The sequence below is a fragment of the Pollachius pollachius genome (assembly GCF_949987615.1).
Source record: "Pollachius pollachius genome assembly, chromosome: 16".
Taxonomy (NCBI): domain Eukaryota; kingdom Metazoa; phylum Chordata; class Actinopteri; order Gadiformes; family Gadidae; genus Pollachius; species Pollachius pollachius.
In genome coordinates this window covers 20,503,237-20,525,225 of record NC_136949.1, presented here as the reverse complement: position 1 = coordinate 20,525,225, position 21,989 = coordinate 20,503,237, and the positions used below count along the sequence as shown (strand labels likewise).

Here is a 21,989-nt window from a genome sequence, read left to right as displayed (position 1 = left end):
CTTTGCTTCTCTCATCTACCTAGCCACACATTCTTGGTAAATTATTTGGGAAAGAACAGCTGATACAGCGGTAATAAGTTGTACTTTTAAATCAATGCATCTGCACAAGTCGATAACGATAATGCATACAATACTGATAAGAAACAATGTTTATAATGTATTGCGTATATCATTAAATAGAACCACAGTTACCGCATATCATATGTTATATCATATAAGTTTTCTTTGCCGAAATTTATTTGAGAACTCAGTATTTCTGAAGTTGTGGAAGAAAACCTTATTCCATGTGTGAATTAGGCCATATTATTTGGCCATAAACTGAAACATCTGTCTCATCGGAGACTGCAGACGCGCTGTCAAAATATCGACTCGTCAGATTCAAATGCGCTCATGACTCTTAAAGGGTCCGGGAGCTGGTACTCATTGGTTTATTGCACGTTACGCCCAAACCACACCTACGGGTAATTAGGCTACTTCAGACCAACCCTTTTTAGATTTGGGCCGGGTGCAAGAGTCATTTTTTGCGCCGGTTAACTAGCGACATCACCATAGAACCGCCCACAAAGCTACTTGCGCTTGGCGCTTCTCACTTGCATTTCAGACCGTTAAAATAGGGCCCAAAATTTTTGTAGCAGCAAGGTTGATTTTCTTTTCCGGCTCACCAGCAGATAAATCTGTTTAACCAATCACCTTAGGGTATGTTTGTCATAGTCACCATGGATACTGTCAAGTTGTAAGACATGGCGGAGGTTACAGCCAATTTGCATTTCTCAACAGTGTTCTTACTGCATCTATTGTATCTCTATCGACATCTGTTATATGTATTGATCATTCATCTCGATACATTATTTTATTTGCAATGCAGTACTGTACGTGCATATAGGTTGCTTTTGATAACATGAAGGTGTGCAGTTGTGTCGCAACAGTTTCATTTTGGATACCAACTTTCTTTGCAAAGAGTGATGGCCTATTTTAGTCGTTGAACAACCCATGCCTCCAAAACACTACAATTTATCATAATCCGAACAGATATCGCACCATTTGGACACTTGAATTAAAAAGTAAAAGTATACTTTTACTTGATATGCCTTCCGCAAATTCTTACTGCGGCTGATGAATTAAGAACCCTGAAATCAAATTTGAACCCTTTGTAGACTTGTGGCGAGACGTGAGAAAATGAAAACAGGAAACAAGGTCAATCTACGCTTTCAGTTTCACATTTGGCTCTTAGCCATCTCCTCCAGAATGCACTGCTATAACATATTAGGATTTTAGTAGTTTATTTTAAGTGCTACATTTTCTCTGAACTTTATGTATTCACATGATTCTGTGTAAATTTTGAGGTAGTATCTGCATTGTTAAATGCACTTTAACTCGCTTACAAATAAATGCATATTTATAAATGCTGCTCATGTAATGCTCTGAAAATATATATATATATACACAACGCTATTTGGCCCTTCAGGTGACAACTCCTGTCTTTTGCTTGTGCTTCCCTTCAGCCCTCTACGGAGTCCTTTTTCCAAGGGCCAAGGAGGCAGCATTCGCCAACTACCGCATGTGGGAGTCTCTGGGCTTTGTCATTGCCTTTGCCTACAGCACTTTCATCTGTCTGGAGACCAAACTGTACATCCTGCTCTTTGTCCTGCTGCTCACGGCTGTTACCTACCCCGTTGTGGAGTATGTAGAAAACAAGAACCCCACCGCGCCCATTGAAGACGGTGTCTACTCAAACGACAAGGAAGACAACCAAGGTGGCTCAACATTTATAATTGCTGAGTTGAGTCTTTAAAGAACACTTTGTTCTTTCTAAATTAGGTATCAACATCAAGGTCCAATCCCTGGGGGCCACATTGTGTGTTCCCTAGCAACTGTATTTTAATATCTTAAAAACACAGATGTGTGACATTAGACCTGAATACCTTTTTTGTCTAGATATTACAGCTATGATCTTCAGATTTCATAATTTTTGTGTATGTATGAATTGTATGATAATATTTGTGCTTGCTATGTTATATATTATTATATCACACAACAGTTCACAACCCTGTTGGTTGTGTTGCATTGTTTTATGTATAAAAAATATGTTTTATGTACCCTTTGAATAGGGACAAAGGAAAAGGATCCAACACTATGATCTTTAAATTATACCATGGGTAGTTCTGAACGAGCAACTTGACTGGTCAACTAAGCCATTAGAATGTAAACAAATGTGCATGACAGCACACCTTGCTCAAATAAAAAATACCTCATTACTAAGAACATAGCCCCCGCACAATACCCCATTAAAATGGGGTATTGTTGTAAACGTTTTGTTTCAAATGCAAAGACTGAATGAGTTTTTTTCCTTCTAAAATGCTCAATAAATTGAACAAATTGGATTTGCTTATTTATTTGACTAAAAGACGGAGAAAAAAAAATCTCACTGCACAAATTCTTTTTGCCTTCTGACGATTCGGCTCCAAGCCATTTTGTCATTATGGTAGATGATGAGGGCTTAAAAAGATATCTCTGCCAAATGTTTGGATTATAGTAGAGAATAACCGGGTCAACTAGGGGGGAGTCCCTTTGTCACTCGTAACAACTCAGAGGGTCCTGGGCTGACCGGAGAACACTCGGACAGACGAGTGTTCAGACGAAGATCCCCCTGTAGCCAATGACATAGGTCAATTTCTCTATTTCTCTTCACTTAGATAATAAGTATAAGTAAGGTTAACTTTAAGTATAAATTGTGCAAGAATATAAGGTTAATATTGTTTCAATGGAGCCAAATGTTATGTTCACTATTGATATTACCTGGCCAAACTAATGCCTCCATTCCGATGAACCCCAAACGCCTCATTTACATATAAATGGCCCCTTATAGAGACATCTGCCCCAACCCCTGTGGTCCCTCTTCTGTGGCTTTAGAATGTGTGTTCTGTAGGCTTCAATTTAGTAAGTAACTCATACCCCGGTTAAAATCAGAGACTACCAGCTGTATGAGTATGACTGTACAGCAAATAAAGGGGTATTGTTAACTATTACAGATGCATGTTTTACTGTTTAAATGAATATTGCCTACACAGGGCTCATCTCTTAAACACATATGGCAAGTCATGGTGATTTAAGATCAGGTTAATAAACAAGGCGATGAAAGGTTTTTAATGAAAGACCTCACTTCATATAACTAATGTATAATATGTAACTTCATGTAACTATAATGTTTAATATGTAACCCTTTGGTCCGTAATGCTTGAATTACTCTATCAAATGTTTTGTGGGCATCGTAGGCGGGAAGGTAAAAGTTAATGGGGAACACGGCCCATAGTTTAGAGCAGGGGTCAGCAACCTTTTCAACATGCAGTGCCAGTTTGACATTTTCTCGTTAATGAGTGTGCTTTAAGTAACAATATATTAAAAATTAAGCTGAATTATGACACAGTGACCAAAAACATTTCCAGAAGACCTGGAATTGTACTATTTCCATATAGTCCACAATCATGCATCAACATTTTAAATGTTTTTTGGGTTGTTATATTTGCAACATGGGCTTACAAATTATAATTACATATCAGAAACATTCAGAAACTCATTCAAAAACATATTTGTACTGTGAGAAATGTAAAAAACGAGAATATATGAGAATGTTGGAACCATCCACATCAATATCTTTAAGACATGTACAGCTTTGCAAAACCATGTGAAGGAGATGCATACAGGCCACTTGCAACAATATTTTAAATATTTTCTTCTCTATTGTGCTGTGGTTTACTTACTTTTCGCCAAATTCTAATATAATAATACCGTGCCCTTTTTGAAAAATTTGCTGCACTTCGTTCATAAAAGTAAGTGAGAGTTAACATGAATATTACTCAATATATTAAGCATATTGACAGACTCACAAATAAATCACTTCCGTCACACCAGAGTACTTCCGTCGCGCCTGGGTTGTTGTTCTCCGGGGCTGCAGCTGGATACTATTGGGAAATCACGGACCTTTATCGCCTCATCCGTGCTCACTCACCTCACGTGCCGCAATCAGGCAAGTGCCGCCCGGTGAGATCACAAATCAAAGTGGCCTCATAGAGTGGCAAAGTCACGCCCTTTCCGGTAGAGCCCATGGGACCTATGAGATCAAAAAGTATGAATGGGTTTCAATGGAGAGAAAGTAATTATCTTCTGGTCCCAGTCTTTATATGCCCCGGATTACACATACGTTGTTTGTGGATTTAAATGATAATTTTTCATGTCAAGAGTTTGACCGTTTATTGTGCAATTGTTCAGTTAAAGGCTGTAGAGAAAACACAATGAGAAAGACTACATGTCTCGTATGTGCCGTCACGCTCCCTGCGACTGGCGTGGACAAGACCGACAATCTCCCCATCGGTATAACTGAAACTCTCCACATGCCCCGACTTATAATGGTTTTCACCTCTTTCGATGCTTTTATCCTCCCTTTGGAAAAAAGCGGTGAAGTGGAGCACAGAGATCGCCATGTCTGTACTGGAGTTCCAAGTGCGGTTGGTGACATATATATCATTAGCATCGAGAGCAGTGAAGAGCTGTAGTTCACAATGCGGCCTCACACAAAACCTAACATTATCAAACTTCTTCACAAATTTTCTTTTGTTTTCTTTGCATGAAAAATTCTTATTTAAATCCACAAACATTAGGTCCTCATAGGTCCCTTGGGCTCTACCGGAAGGGGTGTGACTTTGCCGCTCTATTGCAGCTGTTTAAGCGGGCTGTGGACGGGTCCCTCGATTCAAGGGGCCCAGAAGTAGATATCTCCGTTCACTCCAATACAGGTGGGGAACAGGAATGTGTCTCCGCAAAAAACGTCTGGATATCAATCAAAGGCTCACATTTATCTTTATACCATGTACTAATAAACTGTAAGTTTTCTCTTTTATGTCTGTTATGTAAACTTTTTCCCTGTGAATGAATGAATGAATGAATGGCCCGGGAACCGTGGGCACCGCGGGCACCGTGAGCGAGGCCACGGCACTCCCGCGTCTCCCGTCGTGCCCTGTGTATGAATGAATGGTCCAAAAACTGCAGGCACCGTGACAGCAGCCCAGGCAACGCAGGCAGCTCGGGAACCGAGGGCACGGCACTCCTGCGTCTCCCGCATCTCCCGCCGTGCCCCGCCAATGAATGGCCCGGGAACCGCGGGCACCGTGACAGCGGCCCAGGCAACGTGTTGGTTATTGAACTGTTAACCCGCGAACTTGGGTTATGTTTATCAGTGTTACTATAGAGATCATGACGATAGCTGATGTAACGGGAGTCTGGGCGTGTGCAGGACCGAACCGCGCTGTGTGACCACTGTTACACTGCACATATGTAGCGGGGTTGGTGCTTCCCACTTGCCTTTGCCAGCGAGATCCTTGAGCTGGCTGTGGTGGTGGCAGTGCTAGAGCTCCCTCTAGCGGAATGTGGGGGTGGTATTTTGTGTTGCTGCCTCCTCTCCTCAGTCAACGAGTATCCTGGCTGGGAGAGGCTGCCATTTTAAGGATTCTCAACCATGATTTTCCCCTGTTGAAAATATAACCAGGTATGCCACCATGCTCATTCAGATATATATTTAGTGGGTCGTTTAATGTTTAGTGTTTTGTGTGATGCATTTATTTTCATGCAAATGGTCAGTCAACGTGTACCCCGGCTGGGAGACGCTGCCATTTTAAGGGTTCTCACCATGATTTTCCCCTGTTGAAAATATAACCAGAATAAACGGCTGGCTGCCAATGGTTTCATCATCTGGTTTTAGGCTCATTCGGTGTCGTGGACATCGACTACGTGCCTGTGCAGTGAGTCCCCCGTACTGTTTGGAGTAGACAGGTTCAGTAATAAAAAGTAAAAAGGGAAACTTCCAACCTAGTGATATAATTGCAGCCGACCATCTTGTGAGGTTATACGTGTTTTTGTGTTAATCTCGTGCAAAACTGTTGTTTTATGACACAAAGCCCTTACCGACTGAAAGTGCTGTTGATTATTGGATCCGGCTTAACAAAGCACTCGACACCGCTATGGATGGGCTGAAAAGGCACGGCAAAACTTCTTGATAACTCCTCTAAGGAAGTGACCTTCATGTTCATCACTCACTGTCCCGATCGAGAACTGTCTCTGGTCTTCAGCTGTAGGCCACTGGAGGAGTGGACTGCCATGGATGTGCAGGTACGGCTTGATGAGCACCATCACAAAAAACGTCTTCAGGAGCGCTATTCAGCTGAACGTCCAACAGACCGCCTGCAATATTCTCAGGTTGTTGATGCTGTGCATAGCCACGAGCAGACTGCAGTGACTCCTCCTCCTGCCCAACCTGCCGTGACCAGCGGACCGGCGTCAGGTGAGAGTCACGCTCTCAAGCATGTTGTCACTCTGCTGGAGCGTTTGTTTTAATGGGAGTCTCCACAGCGTTACAGGCAGCCTAGACTGAGACATGTCGATCGCACCCGGGCTCGGGGGCCATGCGCCATTTGTGGCTGCGACGACCATGACAGTGCTTCCCACTATCGGAGCGAGCGTCTATGTTTTTGCTGCCATGCTGCTGGGCATCAAGCTGCCACTTGCTCAGCCCCACCTGCTTCTGGTTCACCCACTGCCCTGGCCGGCCCGCCCACACAGCAGGGAAACTAGCTGGCCCACGCGAGGAGGGGTCTGGTGGAGGGTCATCTGGCATATCCCCATATGATGATGATGATGATGATATTCAGTCTGTTTTTTCCCATGCTTGTGCATCAACAGACAGTGATTCGACTTTAATTTTGCAGAACACGCAGAGACTGACTGCAAGAGATAACCTTTTCTACATAAGTGTGGTGATTCATGATGCTGTGGAGCTGCGTGCCATGTTGGACAGTGGTTCAATGGCCTGTTCTCTGAGCTCACGCTTACTTCCAAAGCTGCAGGACGCAGGTGTTATTTCCCCTCACTCTGTTGCCCCGACGTCAGTGTTACGCCCCCTGGTGCTGACTCATTAGAAGGGCGCAACATAAGGCAACAGACGCAGGGTGAGGGTGCAATGACACAAAACCGTGGAACCAGGTATCAAACAATAATATTTATTTACACAAAAAAACAAGCAACCCAGGGGTCAAGGAGGACTAACAGTGGCACCAAAGTAAAGAAAAAGAAATAATAACCCATCCCCCCCCCCCCCTTGACAGGTGCTAAGCACCCAAAAATGCAGTGGGTGGTGCACACTCTAATCTAGGGTTGTAACAACAGGTAAACCTACGTGATGCAAGATGTAGAGCCCAGGGTATCCTCCTGTCCTCACTTGATCCCCAAAAACTGCCGCCCGAACTGAACACAAAGGGGACTATATATCAGGTGAGGGGAAGCTTGATTGCTGATCAGGAACAGGTGGGGTGAATGATGGTGACTGAAACCAGGGGTAGATCTGAGAAAAGTGACAGGAGGGAGACAAAAACGCCACAAAACAGAACCAAACAAGACATGCCTACAAACATACAGCATACATAAACCCCAGCGGTAACAATGGCCTGTTCTCTGAGCTCAAGCTTACTTCCAAAGCTGCAGGACGCAGGTGTTATTTCCCCTCACTCTGTTGCCCCGACGTCAGTTGTGCTGATTGGCTGTGGAGGATTGAAGACTAGTCTTGTTGGTGTTTGCGATCTGCATTTGAAAGTCCATGACTGCCAGATCTCAGTGCCCACACTTATTGTGGATGGTAAAAGCGATGATCTAATTCTAGGCAGCAACATTATTAAACACCTTATTCGTATGGCTAAGCACTCTGGAAGTTTCGGGGAGGCAGCATCTCTCACCTCAGGCACCTGGCAAGGAGGAAGGTCTTCTGCAGCTGTTGGCCACTGTGGAGGGATGGAGAGGCGATGAGATCCCAGAAAAAGTGGGCACAGTCAAACTGAAGCATGCTGTGACTTTAGAGCCTATGAGAGAACACTTAGTGTGGGGGCGTTTGCCTAGTCATGTGTGCCTCTCTGCTGGAAGCACACTGGTAGTGGAACCAAGTCAGTCACGTGCAGTGCCACGGACCATCATGGTAGGGCAACTGGTGACGCCACTCTGGGGCGATGGTTGGGTCCCGATGAATTATTAACCCCTCCGATAAACATGTGACTCTAAAACGGAAATGCAAGATTGCTGACGTGTCCCCCTGTGTGGCACTTGAGGACTTTGACAATGACTATTTGTACATGACTGACGAGACTGACAGTGTTAAATGTAATATTGCCAAGACTACTGACCTGACTGACACGGGTAGCGAGAAGAGCTTGACAGTTGACTGAGCGTTATATGCCCAAGCTTTCTAGGTCAGCCCTTCACGCCTTGGGTCTGCAGGACATTGACATTGACTAAGCTGGCCTGTCTCCATTCTGGAAAGCAAAGCTAGTTGATCTACTGACAAAGTATGAATCCATCTTCTCTCGCCACAGCATGGACTGCTGTACAGCAAAAGGGTTTGTCCACCGCATCCGCCTGAGTGACAGCAAACCCTTCAGGCTGCCGTATCGTCGACTGTCTCCATCTCACTATGATAAGCTCCAGATGGCTTTGAATGAAATGGAGGAACGAGAGACCATAAGAAAATCTGCGAGTGAGTATGCATCGCCACTTGTCCTAGTTTGGAAAAAGAAAGGCGATTTGCGTCTCTGCACGGATTTTCGCTGGCTGAATGTGCGTACCGTCAAAGACGCCCAACCCCTGCCTCACCAAGGCTGACGGAAATACATTTTTCTCGACCATGGACTTGACCTCGGGATACTACAATGTGGAAGTACAAAAGGGAGGTAAGAAGTTTACTGCATTCACCTCTCCATTTGGGCTTTATGACTACAACAGACTCCCGCAGGGTCTGTGCAACAGCCCGGCAACATTCATGAGGATGATGATGGCTATTTTTGGTGACCAAAACTTCTTTAGCCTCCTCTGCTATTTGGACAACATTTTGGTTTTTGCTGCTAACGAACAGCTAGCTTTGCAAATACTGGAAATGTTTTTTGAGAGATTGAAGGAGCACAATCTAAAGTTAGCTCCAAAAAAGGGCCACCTCCTGCGGCCATCTGTGAGGTTTTTGGGGCACATCATTGACGAACATGGCATTGCCACGGACCCTGAGAAGGTCAGGGCCATTGTAAATCTCAGTGAGAAGGACTTGATGGATGAATCCTGCAATGCCCCATCTCCCACCAAGATAAGGTAATTCCTTGGTATGGTAGGGTTCTACCAACAATTCTTTGAGGGCTACTCTAAGATCAGCAAGCCCCTCTTTGCTCTTACCTCTGGAGTGAAGAAACCATGTTACAGTAAGGGGAAAAGGAGGCCGCCTGTAACAAGGAAACTTACCTCTGCTTACTGGACAGCATAGTATGGAGAGGCTTTCAAGAGGCTAAAACTAGCTTTGCTAGATAATGCTGCTCTAGCTCATCCAGACTTCAGTAGGCCCTTTCTGCTCTCTGTCGACGCCTCCTCCAATGGTCTAGGTGCTGTGTTATCTCAACTGGCTGAGGGTGATAGTGTAGCGCTTCCGATTGCTTTTGCCAGTAAATCTCTCAGTTATGCCCAGTCTCGCTACCCAGTGCACGGGTTGGAGTTCCTGGCGCTCAAATGGGCTGTCTGTGACAAGTTCCGCCACTGGCTGAGAGGCCACACGTTTACGGCATGGACGGACAATAATCCATTGACCTACATTCTGAGTAAGCCTAAACTCGATGCCTGCGAATAGAGATGGGTGGCCAAGCTCGCTCCATTCGACTTCGAAATAAGATACATCCCCGGCCCTAAGAATGTTGTGGCGGACGCCCTCAGCCGGGAGCCTTTTGTACAGCCCAGTGTGCTTCATCGTCTCACCAAGGTCCCATATGGTGCACTCATGGAAGAGGCAAACGCCTTGAATCCTGACAGTGTGCAGGATGCGTGTCATCAGTCCTGCAACCCGAGAGTCATGCCATCTCCCAGCAATGCTGTGGCAGTGTCCTTGGGCCCTACCGTTTCCAATCAGGCCGTCTCTGCCGTCTTAGAGCGGTCATTGGACCAAGAGCATGTGCCTCCCCATGCCTTTCTCCTCCCTCAGCTTGTGCAATCCATCTGACCACGCAAGCTTTCTGACATCCGTCCTTTGCCTAAAGAGACGTTGATGGATTCACAACGTGCAGACCCTTGCTTGAGTCGGGTGCTCCATTATGTGGGGAGGCAGAGACGTCCATCAAGGCCTGAGCGTGGGCATGAGTCAGCTGACACTTTGAGGCTCCACAGGCATTGGGCGAAACTTACCATCAAAACAGGCGTGCTCTATCGCGTCTCAAAAGATGTTGTCACAAAGCGGAGTCCTGAGGGAAGAGGTCCTCAGAGATGTGCATGATGAAGCCCGGTCACCAAGGCCAGAGACGGACGCTTTACCTCTCTAGACAGAGATTCTACTGGCACTGCATGGAGGGAGATGTGAAGGAATATGTATGGTGCTGTCACCGCTGTGTATTTAGCAAGTTTCCTGAGTCGGGGGGGGGGGGGTGCAGGGCGCCACTCAAGAGCATAACGACATCTAGGCCTCTCGAGTTGGTTTGTATTGACTTTTGGTCAGCTGAAGATTCTTTCAACAAGTCACTTGATGTGCTTGTGGTTACTGACCGTTTTACCAAACTGGCCCAGGCGTACCTCTGTCCAAACCAGTCAGCAAAAGCTGTCGCAAATAAACTCTGGAACAACTTCTTCTGTGTATAAGGCTTTCCTGAACGCATCCATTCAGACCAGGGTGCCAACTTCGAAAGCAGTCTTATAGCCGAGATGCTCATTGCCGCTGGTGTCCAGGAGTCGCGCACCACCCCGTACCACCCCATGGGCAATGGAGCTGTTGAGAGATTCAATCGCACCCTTGGCGGTATGATAAGAGCCCTGCCGCCCAAGGCCAAGCACAGGTGGCCGCAGCATCTGAAATGTCTCACCTTCGCCTATAATGCCACAGTGCACGAAACCACAGGGTTTGATCCATTTCAGCTGATGTTTGGGCGGACGCCCAGGCTGCCAGTCGACTGTTGTTTGGGTCTGTCCTTCAGGATGATCAGCTGGTGGATTATGACGCCTATGTGCAGCGTCTCAGGCGTGACCTGGCAGAGGCCATAAAAACCGCTCAGACCTCCTCCACTAAACAGCAGCAGAGGCAAGCTGCCTTATACAACAGGAAGTTTAAGGGCGCAGTTGTGGAAGTTGGAGACAGGGTTCTTTTAGCCAACAAAGGAGAGCGTGGAAAGAGAAAGTTAGCTGATCGCTGGGACAATCACTTGTACACTGTTGTGGAGAAACACAAAAACACACACACCTTCAAGATCAAGAACTGTACAACGGATCGAGAGAAGGTGGTCCATAGAAATTTGATAATGCCTGTCAACTTCTTGCCTATACCACCTGGGTCTGAAGATGACGGCTCCTGTGTGAGTGACCTTTCTGCTGGTGCTACAGATGATTCCTTGCCGGATGGCGATATGGGCTCTGCCGTCCTTCCTGATTGTGAACCAGAGGACAGGACTGTTTCTCGGATATCATGACTCCCAGAGTCAAATGGAGATCCACTGGATACTTTGTCGGCTGACGGACCTGTCCAGACTTTCTTTTGTGACGCACCTCTTGATCTGGAGGAGACTGTTGTCCCTCCAGCCCAGACTATCTCCTGTGACTTACCTGTGGATACAGATCATTGGACAATTCCACCTGACTTGACAGCTGACGTTGACTGTCCTTCGGACCAGACTGACTTACAACTTACCCCTGTGTCAGCACCTGATTTGCAGTCTTCTGTTGAAGGTGACCCAGGTGGCTGTAGATAGGGTACAGCATCCTCAGCCCTCTACTGCTGGCAGTGGTATAATGCTAAGTGAGGTGAGATCTAGATATGGGAGGGTTATTAGACCTGTAATCAGGCTCGTCCAAAATATGCACCAGAAAGTTCTTGCTGGGTTCTAATGTTTGTGGATCTTGTTTTTTTGTATAGATTAAAGTGGTGTTTTATTTGTATTTATTATTATTTTTTCTCCTCACAAGAGGTAAAGCTTTGTATGGTTACGGGAACCTGTGTGACCTAAGATGTTGTGGGTCCAGGTGGTTGTCGATTATACTGTGTAAATTATGTGGTATCAGGTAGCCTAACATGTAAACTGGCATGTTTTTCCTGTGGGTGTTGGAAGGTTTTGCAGCCCTTCCTCATTCTAATTCTTCAGGGATGGTCACTGACTTGAATGCTTGATACCTGTGGTATGAACAATGCTGAATTTTTGTTTTGTTTTGTCATTCACTGTGTATTTGTTTGTTGTTTTCTGTGCCTGATATGGTTTGTTTCAAGGTTTTTCACAGCACTTGTAGTGTGGAAATCAGTGGAGGGGAGTGTAGCGGGGTTGGTGCTTCCCACTTGCCATTGCCAGCGAGATCCTTGCACTGGCTGTGGTGGTGGGAGTGCTAGAGCTCCCTCTAGCGGAATGTGGGGGTGGAATCTTGCGTTGCTGGCTCCTCTCCTCAGTCAACATGTACCCCGGCTGGGAGAGGCTGCCATTTTAAGGGTTCTCATCCATGATTTTCCCCTGTTGAAAATATAACCAGAATAAACGGCTGGCTGCCAATGGTTTCATCGTCTCATTCACAACGCAACGAGAGAGAGTACCCAACTGCTACACATAGACAGTAAAAAGTTGCTGAGACGGTAGAGGGGTTAGAAACTAATGATGAAAATAGGCTATTTATTTCAGGTAGCCTATTTTCACCAAAAAAAATTGAAATTTAAATTAATTATTTTATTTATTTATTTTTTTACATCAAATTAACGTCATCTCGTGGGCCAGACAGAATAGATGGCGGGCCAAAATTGGCCCGCGGGCCCCTATTTGCCGACCACTGCCCTATAGTATCTGTGGTATAAAGGATGGGATGAATTATGACTTATAAATCTGTACACTTTATGTTGAAAATATAGACCGTCGCGATTCCCATTGAAACCAATGGCGCGGTGATTATTCTTCAAAACGAGAGCTGGTAAATTGTTAAAAATGAATTAAACTGTAATCAGACAATGTGGTTATATGCTATAGACCAGGGGTCTTCAATTAAAATTGAAAAAGGATCAGTTACTAAAAATTCCTTCCAAGAAAGGTCCGAACCTCTAACCTACCACGTCCTAATAGCCTACTTTTGTCAAATACAATCAACACGGCATATTTCCTTATAATTTCAGATGTATTCATTTTCAATTTCCAAATAGCTTACTTTTAACCATGAAAAACAAGTAAGACAAAGTAACGCATATTAACATTTCAAGTAAACAAAACAGGTACATTAGGCCTGCATTTCAAGTAAACATAAAAAGTGCATAAGGCCTACATGTCAAGTAAGCAGAACAGGAACACTAGGCCTACACTTCAAATAAACACAAAGTGCATTAGGCCTACATTTCAAGCAAGCAAAACAGGTACACCAGGCCTACATTTCAAGTAAGCAAAACAGGTACACTAAGCCTACATTTCAAGTAAGCAAAATAGGTACCCCATCTGTAGTGAATGAGACAACCTTTGTTAGATCAATCCCCCTCTTTGACAGCATCTCCTTAATAGCCTCATAAATATCTTCTCGTCTTGTGTGTGTCTCAAGTGGTGTTAGACCCAACAGGTCCTCACAAATCTCTTTCTTGTCTTGATGAAAAAATCGCACATAAACCAAAAGCTAGGCATTATCTGTTACATCTGAAGACTCATCAATGGCTAAGGATGGGCAGTGTTGGGACTAACGCGTTATTAAGTAACGCGTAACAGTAACTACGTTACTTTTGCGGTAACGAATACTGTAACTAATTACTTTGTCAAAATCAGTAACGCGTTTATCGTTACTGCGATTTAAACAGGCTCGTTACTCGTTACTTCACGTGCATAACCCAGGACTGCAGTTTCCGTGGTGGACGTGAAGCGGACGTGAGTCATGTGACGCAGCGACGCGCAAGTAAAACAATGGCGGCAATCGGCGACGGTCCAGTCATTGTATTTCTCTCATGGAAATATGCACATTATTTTTCCTTTCTGACGGTAAAAGACATAAGGAATATTTTGGTGACCTGTCATCTTTGTGGAGGTTCGAAAACTCTAGCCACATCAAAAACTAGCAATTCTAATCTAATGAAACATCTTCAGAAACAACACGCATCTACCAAGCTAGTTGAAAAAGACCCTGAAGGTAACATAGGTGATGCTGCTGCTAACGTCAGCTCCGCCGACGCTGAAGGAGAAGCCACTCCAGCCAAACAACGAAAGCTTGATTTTACAAAGTCTGTTGCACAGTCTATAACCCAGACACAGCTAAACAAATGATGGAGATGTATGGAAAAAGACTGATATAGACATAGACATACTAACATAGACTACTAAAGCACTTTATCCACCATTATTGATTTCATCAGTTGTTTTATTTATCTAAACGGCCAGAGTGGAGGAAATATTATTTTTGTTAAACATTAACTATGTTTGTGAGGCTGAAAGTACTTTTTATTTATTTAGTATCTCTTTGTGAGGCTGAAAATACTTTTAAGTTTGCCCATCATTATTGATGATGAGGTCTCCAGTTGGTGGAGTTTAGCTGTTTTGAGTTAAGGTTAACTTACAAAGAACGGATAAACCTCACTGTGTTTACATTGTAAACATCTATTGTATCAGTTTTTCACTATTGATTCCTACAGTTGCTAAATGGTCTGAGACACAGTTTAATTTTTGCACTGCCAAAACTATACTTTGTACCTGTTTCAATGGCTACAATAAATATGCAAAAGTTTCAAAACATACTGTATGTTGTGTTTTGTTGATCCACTGCTTCATCGTAGTGATACTGGGTACAATGATCAAATTTTACAGTTGTTTTGTCGAACACTATGCCACATCAACCCCAAAATAATGTGTGTGCATTTGTAGAGGGTTGGAAACAGTTGGAAACAATGGAAATATTTCATTTATTTGCACTCACACTACTACACTGCTATGGCACGTTCAGGTCACTAGGTGGCGCATTGCGCTTGTGGTAGGATAGGACTTACGCGTAAGCAAGCCAGAGGACTGGCAGCCTCCCTAGCTATCCAGTTAGGGAGGTCCTTTGCCACATTAACACAATAAGATAATTTAGAAAAAAAAGAAGTTACTTTCCCTAGTAACTTGTTACCTTGAAAGTAACGAGTAACTTAAAGTAACTGAGTTACTTTTGAAAGAAGTAACTAGTAACTGTAACTAAGTTACTAATTTAGAGTAACTTGCCCAACACTGAGGATGGGGCACTCTGAACAGCCGCATCAAGCTGTGACAGTGCGTCATCAGATAACATTTCGGATTTTCTGGTTGTCGTTGCAGCTGATATTGGGATTTGCTTTATTTTTTCACACAATTCATCCCTTTGTTTACCTTCAAGTAACGTCTCGGCAGCGGCGTTCAAGCACTCCTTCACAACAGTCGGTCACTGAAAGTTTTTTTATGTTGCCCCAAAATCCATGCAATCTTAAGTGAGCATTCATTTGCACGTTGCTGGCCTGTAAACTTGTGTAGTCCTCTCATACTGAGCTCGCAGCTCGGATATTTTCCATGCTCTTACTTCTGACTTCTGGGGATACTTTTCCTCGAAGGATCTGTGTTTGGATTCGTAATGCCGCTTAATATTCCCGCTTTTTATCAGCGCCACAGTTTCAACACATAAAAGACAAGGTTTAGTACTGCCTTGCGGGAGAATGAACATGTATTGGACAGTCCATTCATCTTTAAAATGTCTGTTTTCGTGGTGACCTTTCCTAATTTTTGAGCAAGCCATTTTCTCATTCCAAATCGCTCTTCCGGTAAACAAACGATTTGATTGGCTATTTTTTGAGTGATGCTATTACGCACATGCCGACAGACGGAGGGAGGGGGGAGTTTGGTGAGTGCATGATCTTTGCTCTGTGAAGATCATTACTTTTTGCTGTTTTTATGCTGTACTACGGACTATGGACCTCTCAATTTGTATTTCAGTGAGAAATGTCTTTATTAACATAATCCTGCTTTGTATAGTGAAATATAAAAAAAAAGAAGAAAAAAAAAGAAATCGCATTATTTTAAATTGGTCATGCGCCGGATAGGACCGTCGCTTGGTCCGGACCCGGACCGCGGTCCGCCGTTTGGAGATGCCTGCTGTAGACCCTAGAGTATCTGTGGTATAAAGGCCGGCTGGGACAAATTTCGAATAAAAAATATGTACACTTTATGTTGAAAATATAGACGTTGCGATTCCCATTGAAACGCATGGCGCGGTGATTATTCTTCAAAACGAGAGCTGGTAAATTGTGAAAAATGAATTAAACTGTAATCAGACAACGCGGTTATATGCTATAGACCCTAGAGTATCTGTGGAATAAAGGCTGGGACGAATTTCGAATTATAAATATGTACAATCCATAACGTTAACTCTCTGGCACATAGCTCAGCGGGCTAGAATACCTCCTGTTGCCGAGTCGTTTATATTTGGATTGTAAAACGCATGAAAATATAAATGATTGATCTTAATTTATTTTCCTTGGCAAGTGACCATGGTATAAGCGGGATAATGCCCTTCGAGGTGTCAAAAACATGTTTGATCGATCATAATTAAAGGGGACTACTTTTTGAGGGAGATGAACTCAAACAAAGCATACATTTAATAAGCATGCAATACGATTAAGAAAAAGCATAATTATTAAAGTATTTGAATTGTTTTGTTATGTTGGCAAGCAAGAAGTAGAATAAATGGGATAATCAGTCTTATTAAAAGGGTTTGGGCAACCAACCGCACAACAAGACATGATTGCGGCTCATGTCGCTCTCTTCTGCCAACGACATGCGCGTAGAGCGGGGAGTGACGTAGAGTGACGTAGATCGATTATCCCTCATGGTTCAACTATGTTCAACTTTTCAGGCAGCGGCAGATCCGTCGGCCAATCAGATCGCGGTTATGCAAATACCCTCCACGCCTCTACTGGATCCATTTTGCAATAATAAGCAGAAGCAGGAACAATCCGGCCGTTCTATTTTTTTAAAGGAATGTGGAATGATAGGATTGTGTTTAGTCACCTGTTTGTGTCATCTTTTGTATTTAAAAGTACGCATGTAGTGTGAACATGGCATAAACGAGGCGCTAAAGGCGCAAGCCCTAACTGTGCATGCGCTTCATGCACGTTGAGTTGTGGGCGTCGGGAACGAGCGAGGACGGAGCGGGAGCGCACGGAGCACGGAGCGGGAGCGCGCGGAGCGGGAGTGCGACAAACGCTGTGCGCAAGGGGAACGCGGAAACACACACATACACACGCACACACACACACACACACACGCACACACACACGCTAGCTGTCGGTGTTTGGGTCGGCGGGGTGGAACCAGAGAACCAGCGGCGAGGGGAGCGACACACTGGACTCTGACGGCTACACGGACGTCGTCGTCGAGCGCGCTGGTTGTTATTGGTTGTTCGGTGTGAAGTTTTATTCTCGTTTGGTTCAGCAACAGATCAATAACCAGGATCGGCTCTTATTACAACACTGCTTCAGATCAGCGTCACACCAACACAGCTCACCATGTCGGGCAGCAGGGAGGAGGAGAGGAGGAAACTGGCCGACATCATCAACCACTGGAACGCCAACCGGCTCGACCTGTTCGAGATCAGCCAGCCGACCGAGGTACGTGAGGTCGGGGATTAGCGAAGGGAGGGCCGGTCCGTCCTGTCCTCCCCCTGGTGCTGGGGAGGCCCAGGGATGAGCCCCGGGCGGGCTGGTCCCACGGGGGCATCCCACGGTGGTGTTTGGGATTGAGTGGGGAAGAATCCTCGGTGTGTTTCAGGCCGGAATGTGTAGAATATCTACTGGATGACCAGCTGACGGAGAAGGGACGTGAGGCTCGCTGGCTACCTAGCTTCTTGGCTACCTAGCTTCTAGGCTACCTAGCCTCATAGCTAGCTAGATCGTTGAACGGTAGCCGCATACCTGTATGATGTCTATATGTCGTCATATGTAGTTTCTACACGGTAACACCATGTACTGAATAAGGTTTGGTTTGAATAGTACATGTCTAAATATTCGATGGATGTAACACGAAGTACACACTGATGTTGGATTTATTGACCTGCTAGCAAGGGGCAGCAAGTGTATGAAATGGTTCCCAGCCTAGTGGGCTGTTTTGATACGTAAGACAACATAAACACAGAAAGATGGATGGAACAGAGATACAAATGCCGGTAGGACACGGAGCAGTAGATAAATAAATAAAAAACACCGTGGCATTGCAATCGGGTTTCTTGTGTCATGGTCGTGGAATGGCCGTGTGAACATGGGCTGTAATGGACATGTGAACATGGGCTGTAATGGACATGTGAACATGGGCGGGAGTGGACATGTGAACATGGGCTGGAGTGAACAGTGGCTGTAGTGGAAATGATGGCCACGAATATCCCATTGATAGAATATATGCGTCAGGGCGCTAGACGTCGACAACTCTTCATCTGAGGTAACGTTAGGCATCATCAGGATGGGATGAGTGTATTATCGTTATTCGAACATTATTGAATATTACGGTATTACTCTGACAGCTGCAGTCCAGTGTGAGGATTTAAAGTGTTGTGAACTGAAAAGCCCAAACGATAGGCCAAGAGAGGCAGTCCCAGGCCGCTGAGTCTGTCTTTTGCTCCCTGCTCTTGATTGTTTTAGCATACAGAAAAAAACAAGAATCACAACAGGCAGGGATAACACTCGCACCTACCCATTTCTGCTAGGGAAAATTGAATCTCTGCTGAAATGCATCATTCCCATGCATTTAACATTCTCTTTACATGCGGAAAGCCAATTAATAATAATAATAATACTCAATAACAATTATATTTACTTTATAATTCGCCTTTCGTGTAGAAATATTAACCCAACGAAAGTTCTATAGAGACCGGCAATCTCTCTTAGCCCTGGTTTCTGATACCCATATACTATACTATTTAGAATGGCAGAAAAATATTTAGTGTGGAAAATGCAGTATGCTAAAGATAACAGGATATTGTACTACATCGGTCGCATTTAGCATTTTGCAAACCAGCATGCTTTTTGTCATGTCACATCTACTGAGCCCGCGAAAGTCGATGGATGGCACTACAGGTTTGGTTATCAGTGAAATTACCTGTTCTATGTCCTAATTATATGCATACTGTGTGCAACAGTACATACTTTGTAAAGGTTGCTGCAGTACATACTAAAAGAAAAAAAGAACGTATATACAATTTGGGATGCAGACTATACCCTTTGAAAACAATTTTCCAATAACGCATTGCTCCAATATGTTGCGGACACTTTTCCAGGACAAGACAAGTGTTTTTTCGCAGAATTTTGGAGACATGATTGCAGCGCATTATACTCGCACATGTGCAAGTTATTGTGCAAATATGTAAAACAAAATTACATGTGCCAATATTTCTCTTCGTCCACAAACTTTTTTTAATAGCCTGTGTGATCAAAACTGTCACACTGTACATCCCTGCCTAATCCAATGTCTAATCCTCATACATCGCTCTCCTTTTGTTTGTTCAAATAAATTGAGTCTGGCCCAAATCTTAACGAGTAGAAGGCCAGGCATAGAAATTTCATCCCACATTCATTGAAAACTTTGAACTTCTATTTGTGTCTGCAATGTGCTCACTAGTCTAGTCCATTACATTGTATTTTTTCATCCCTGTGCCTTTTCTGGCGTCCGTTATTCAGAATAGCGCCAGTTGGTTTATCTTGAGGTGGTTCTGGTGTGGTTTTGTTTTTGGATTATTTGAAGTACTCAAAATTATTTGAGTACTTCAAATAATTATTTGAAGTACTACACTTTTGGTTTTGAAGCAGTATAGAAACATTTACAAACTCTGCCGTTTGTAAACGTCACTCACACCAATAAGTGTGTCTGTAAGCAGCTGACACTAAGTATGTTTACATTCACAGTAGGGCTGCAACAACGAATCGATAAAATCGATTACTAAAAGCGTTGGCAACGAATTTGGTCATCGATTCGTTGAGTCGCGCGATTAATACGTCACAGGCGCGGCACTGTTTACAGCCAGCCGCCGACAGGTTGGTTCATGCACGCCCACAGCGAGCTTTAGTGTGAGCGACCACAGCTTGTATTTTGGTCATATCTTAACACTAGAATGTAGGCCTATATACAAGTGTTGTACCTTCACTGTCTTTGGGTTAAAAAAACTCCTTCAACTCAGTATCCGTCTAGTCCAACCAAAAACTGTCAGCTGCTGCTGCTGCTGGTGCTGCAGACGGGCTTGGAGTCGGCACCACGTGCATCAACAGTCATTCAAAGCAGCGGTAGTAATCACACAACCGGACGGTGTAGAAAGTCCCGTCAGTTAAAAACAGTAATCCAGTTTTTAAATCCATGTTAAAATCGGCAGGATATAGAGCTAGTTAGCTTAAAAAAAAGTAGCAAACAGTGTCAAATGTGATGTGTTCAGGTCGGTAAGGTCAGTAATATGATTGATCTGTTCAAATGCAACACAAAAAAAAACGAATTTGCCCAGCAATATAAAATAGATAATAGTAAAGATGGAATTATGACCTGTTTAACATCCTATCTTGAGCTATGATCATCTTATCAGCAATTAAAGCAATAATACAAGTTCCATTTCAACAAAATAATAGAAAAGTATCAATAGTGGTATCAATAAAGACTTGTATCGTTAAGGAGTCTCGAAAATGGTATCTATATCAATAAAAATGAACACTCTCCTGTCATCTGAGAGAAGATGATTTAATTTAGTTACCGGTTAAAGATCTTATTGGTTAACCATGGACATCCCTTATAAACTGTATGTGTATATATATATATATATATATATATATATATATATATATATATATATCATACATTGTATGTTGTTTTTGTGTTATCCCAGTTATGTTTTTCTTTTTTTTTTTTATCATTTAATATTACTTTTAATAGTTCCGGGACGTTGGAACAATAACCTGGTGTTTTTACACTTCAGTCTGCACTGTGAATTGGAAGCAATGTTCAGTTTTTGAATAAAGATGCAGCAATTACAAATCTTTATTTTTTTATCAGATTCATCGATTAATCAAAAAAATAAATGATTTTTCAGTTTCAATCTGGACTTCAGAGTCAAAGCCAAAGTTCCTTTCCCCCAATTCGTTCTCCACCATGGCCTAGATAACCCCCGCTACGAGTCTTTACTTGTTACTGAAGTACCAGAGAGTCTGAGAACCCGACGCAGTCTTTAAGATTCATAATATCAGAGAATATCTCCGTCAGTTAGGCCGCGGCGCAATGAATGAATAAAGATCGTAAACACGTCGGAAGAAAACTACTTTTATTTTGACAGATGTGCCTGAAGTTGCTTTACAACCTCGTTGATGACCAACATTTAGAAAAGCATGTACTTTTAATTCAGCCTTGGGTGAAATCGAAGTGTTACACCTTTCCTGCTGTCGGCTCGCAGACCGTAGTTGATGAGCACAGGAGAGACATTCCACATCCTCCAGGGTCGATGTTCATTCGGGGGTAACACCCTTCACTTTGACCGGCAGTGATTCTGCTTTATAGGTCGGAATATGGACTCGGAATAAAGCGGCCACCGATTCTTGACAGGCTGGGTGCTTTATTCGTAGTTCCACTAACTTTAAAGTACATGTTTGCACAGACACAACCGGACTCGTTCATTCACTCAACTGACAAACACTACCGCTCGCTCTCCTCGCTCGACCAATCACTTGCTGAGGTCACTCACACACACACTGCCATTGTCGCGAACACACATACGCTACTTTCGTAACAGAAGCGTAGTGTGTACTGAATACATGTTGATGATCATACACGTCTTATAGGGGGTAACTACATTGGCAAGGCACCGGCTTCCTCCATCTTCTTCATCACCTTTTTAAATAAATCACTGTTTCTCGTTTTCCGACGGCGCAAATAACACGACTATCGTCTCCTTATACTTCCGGCTCATGGCCCCGGGAAAAGATCTTG

At 43.8% G+C, this 21,989-nt stretch overlaps 2 protein-coding genes across 12 annotated transcripts in view; both read left to right on the top strand.

The window, feature by feature from the left end:
* unc93a (unc-93 homolog A) overlaps positions 1-5,497 on the top strand; it is a gene marked incomplete at both ends in the record, with an annotated part of 29,533 nt that extends 24,036 nt beyond the window's left edge. Inside the window, 2 exons of the mRNA XM_079753503.1 lie at positions 1,503-1,754; positions 5,460-5,497. Coding sequence (XP_079609629.1) covers positions 1,503-1,754; positions 5,460-5,497 — 290 coding nt within the window. The remainder of the gene's footprint in view (positions 1-1,502; positions 1,755-5,459) is intronic.
* Positions 5,498-17,183: 11,686 nt separating this feature from the next.
* The window catches only part of afdna (afadin, adherens junction formation factor a), a 98,629-nt gene continuing 93,823 nt past the window's right edge, over positions 17,184-21,989 (top strand). For 6 of the 11 annotated variants that reach the window (XM_079753725.1, XM_079753721.1, XM_079753716.1 and 3 more), the window contains exon 1: positions 17,186-17,650. In XM_079753725.1, the coding sequence (XP_079609851.1) occupies positions 17,549-17,650 (102 nt within the window). In that variant the 5' untranslated portion in view covers positions 17,186-17,548. Of the gene's footprint in view, positions 17,651-21,989 lie in introns of all 11 variants that reach the window. The other 5 variants (XM_079753717.1, XM_079753724.1, XM_079753723.1 and 2 more) reach the window with 3 other exon arrangements.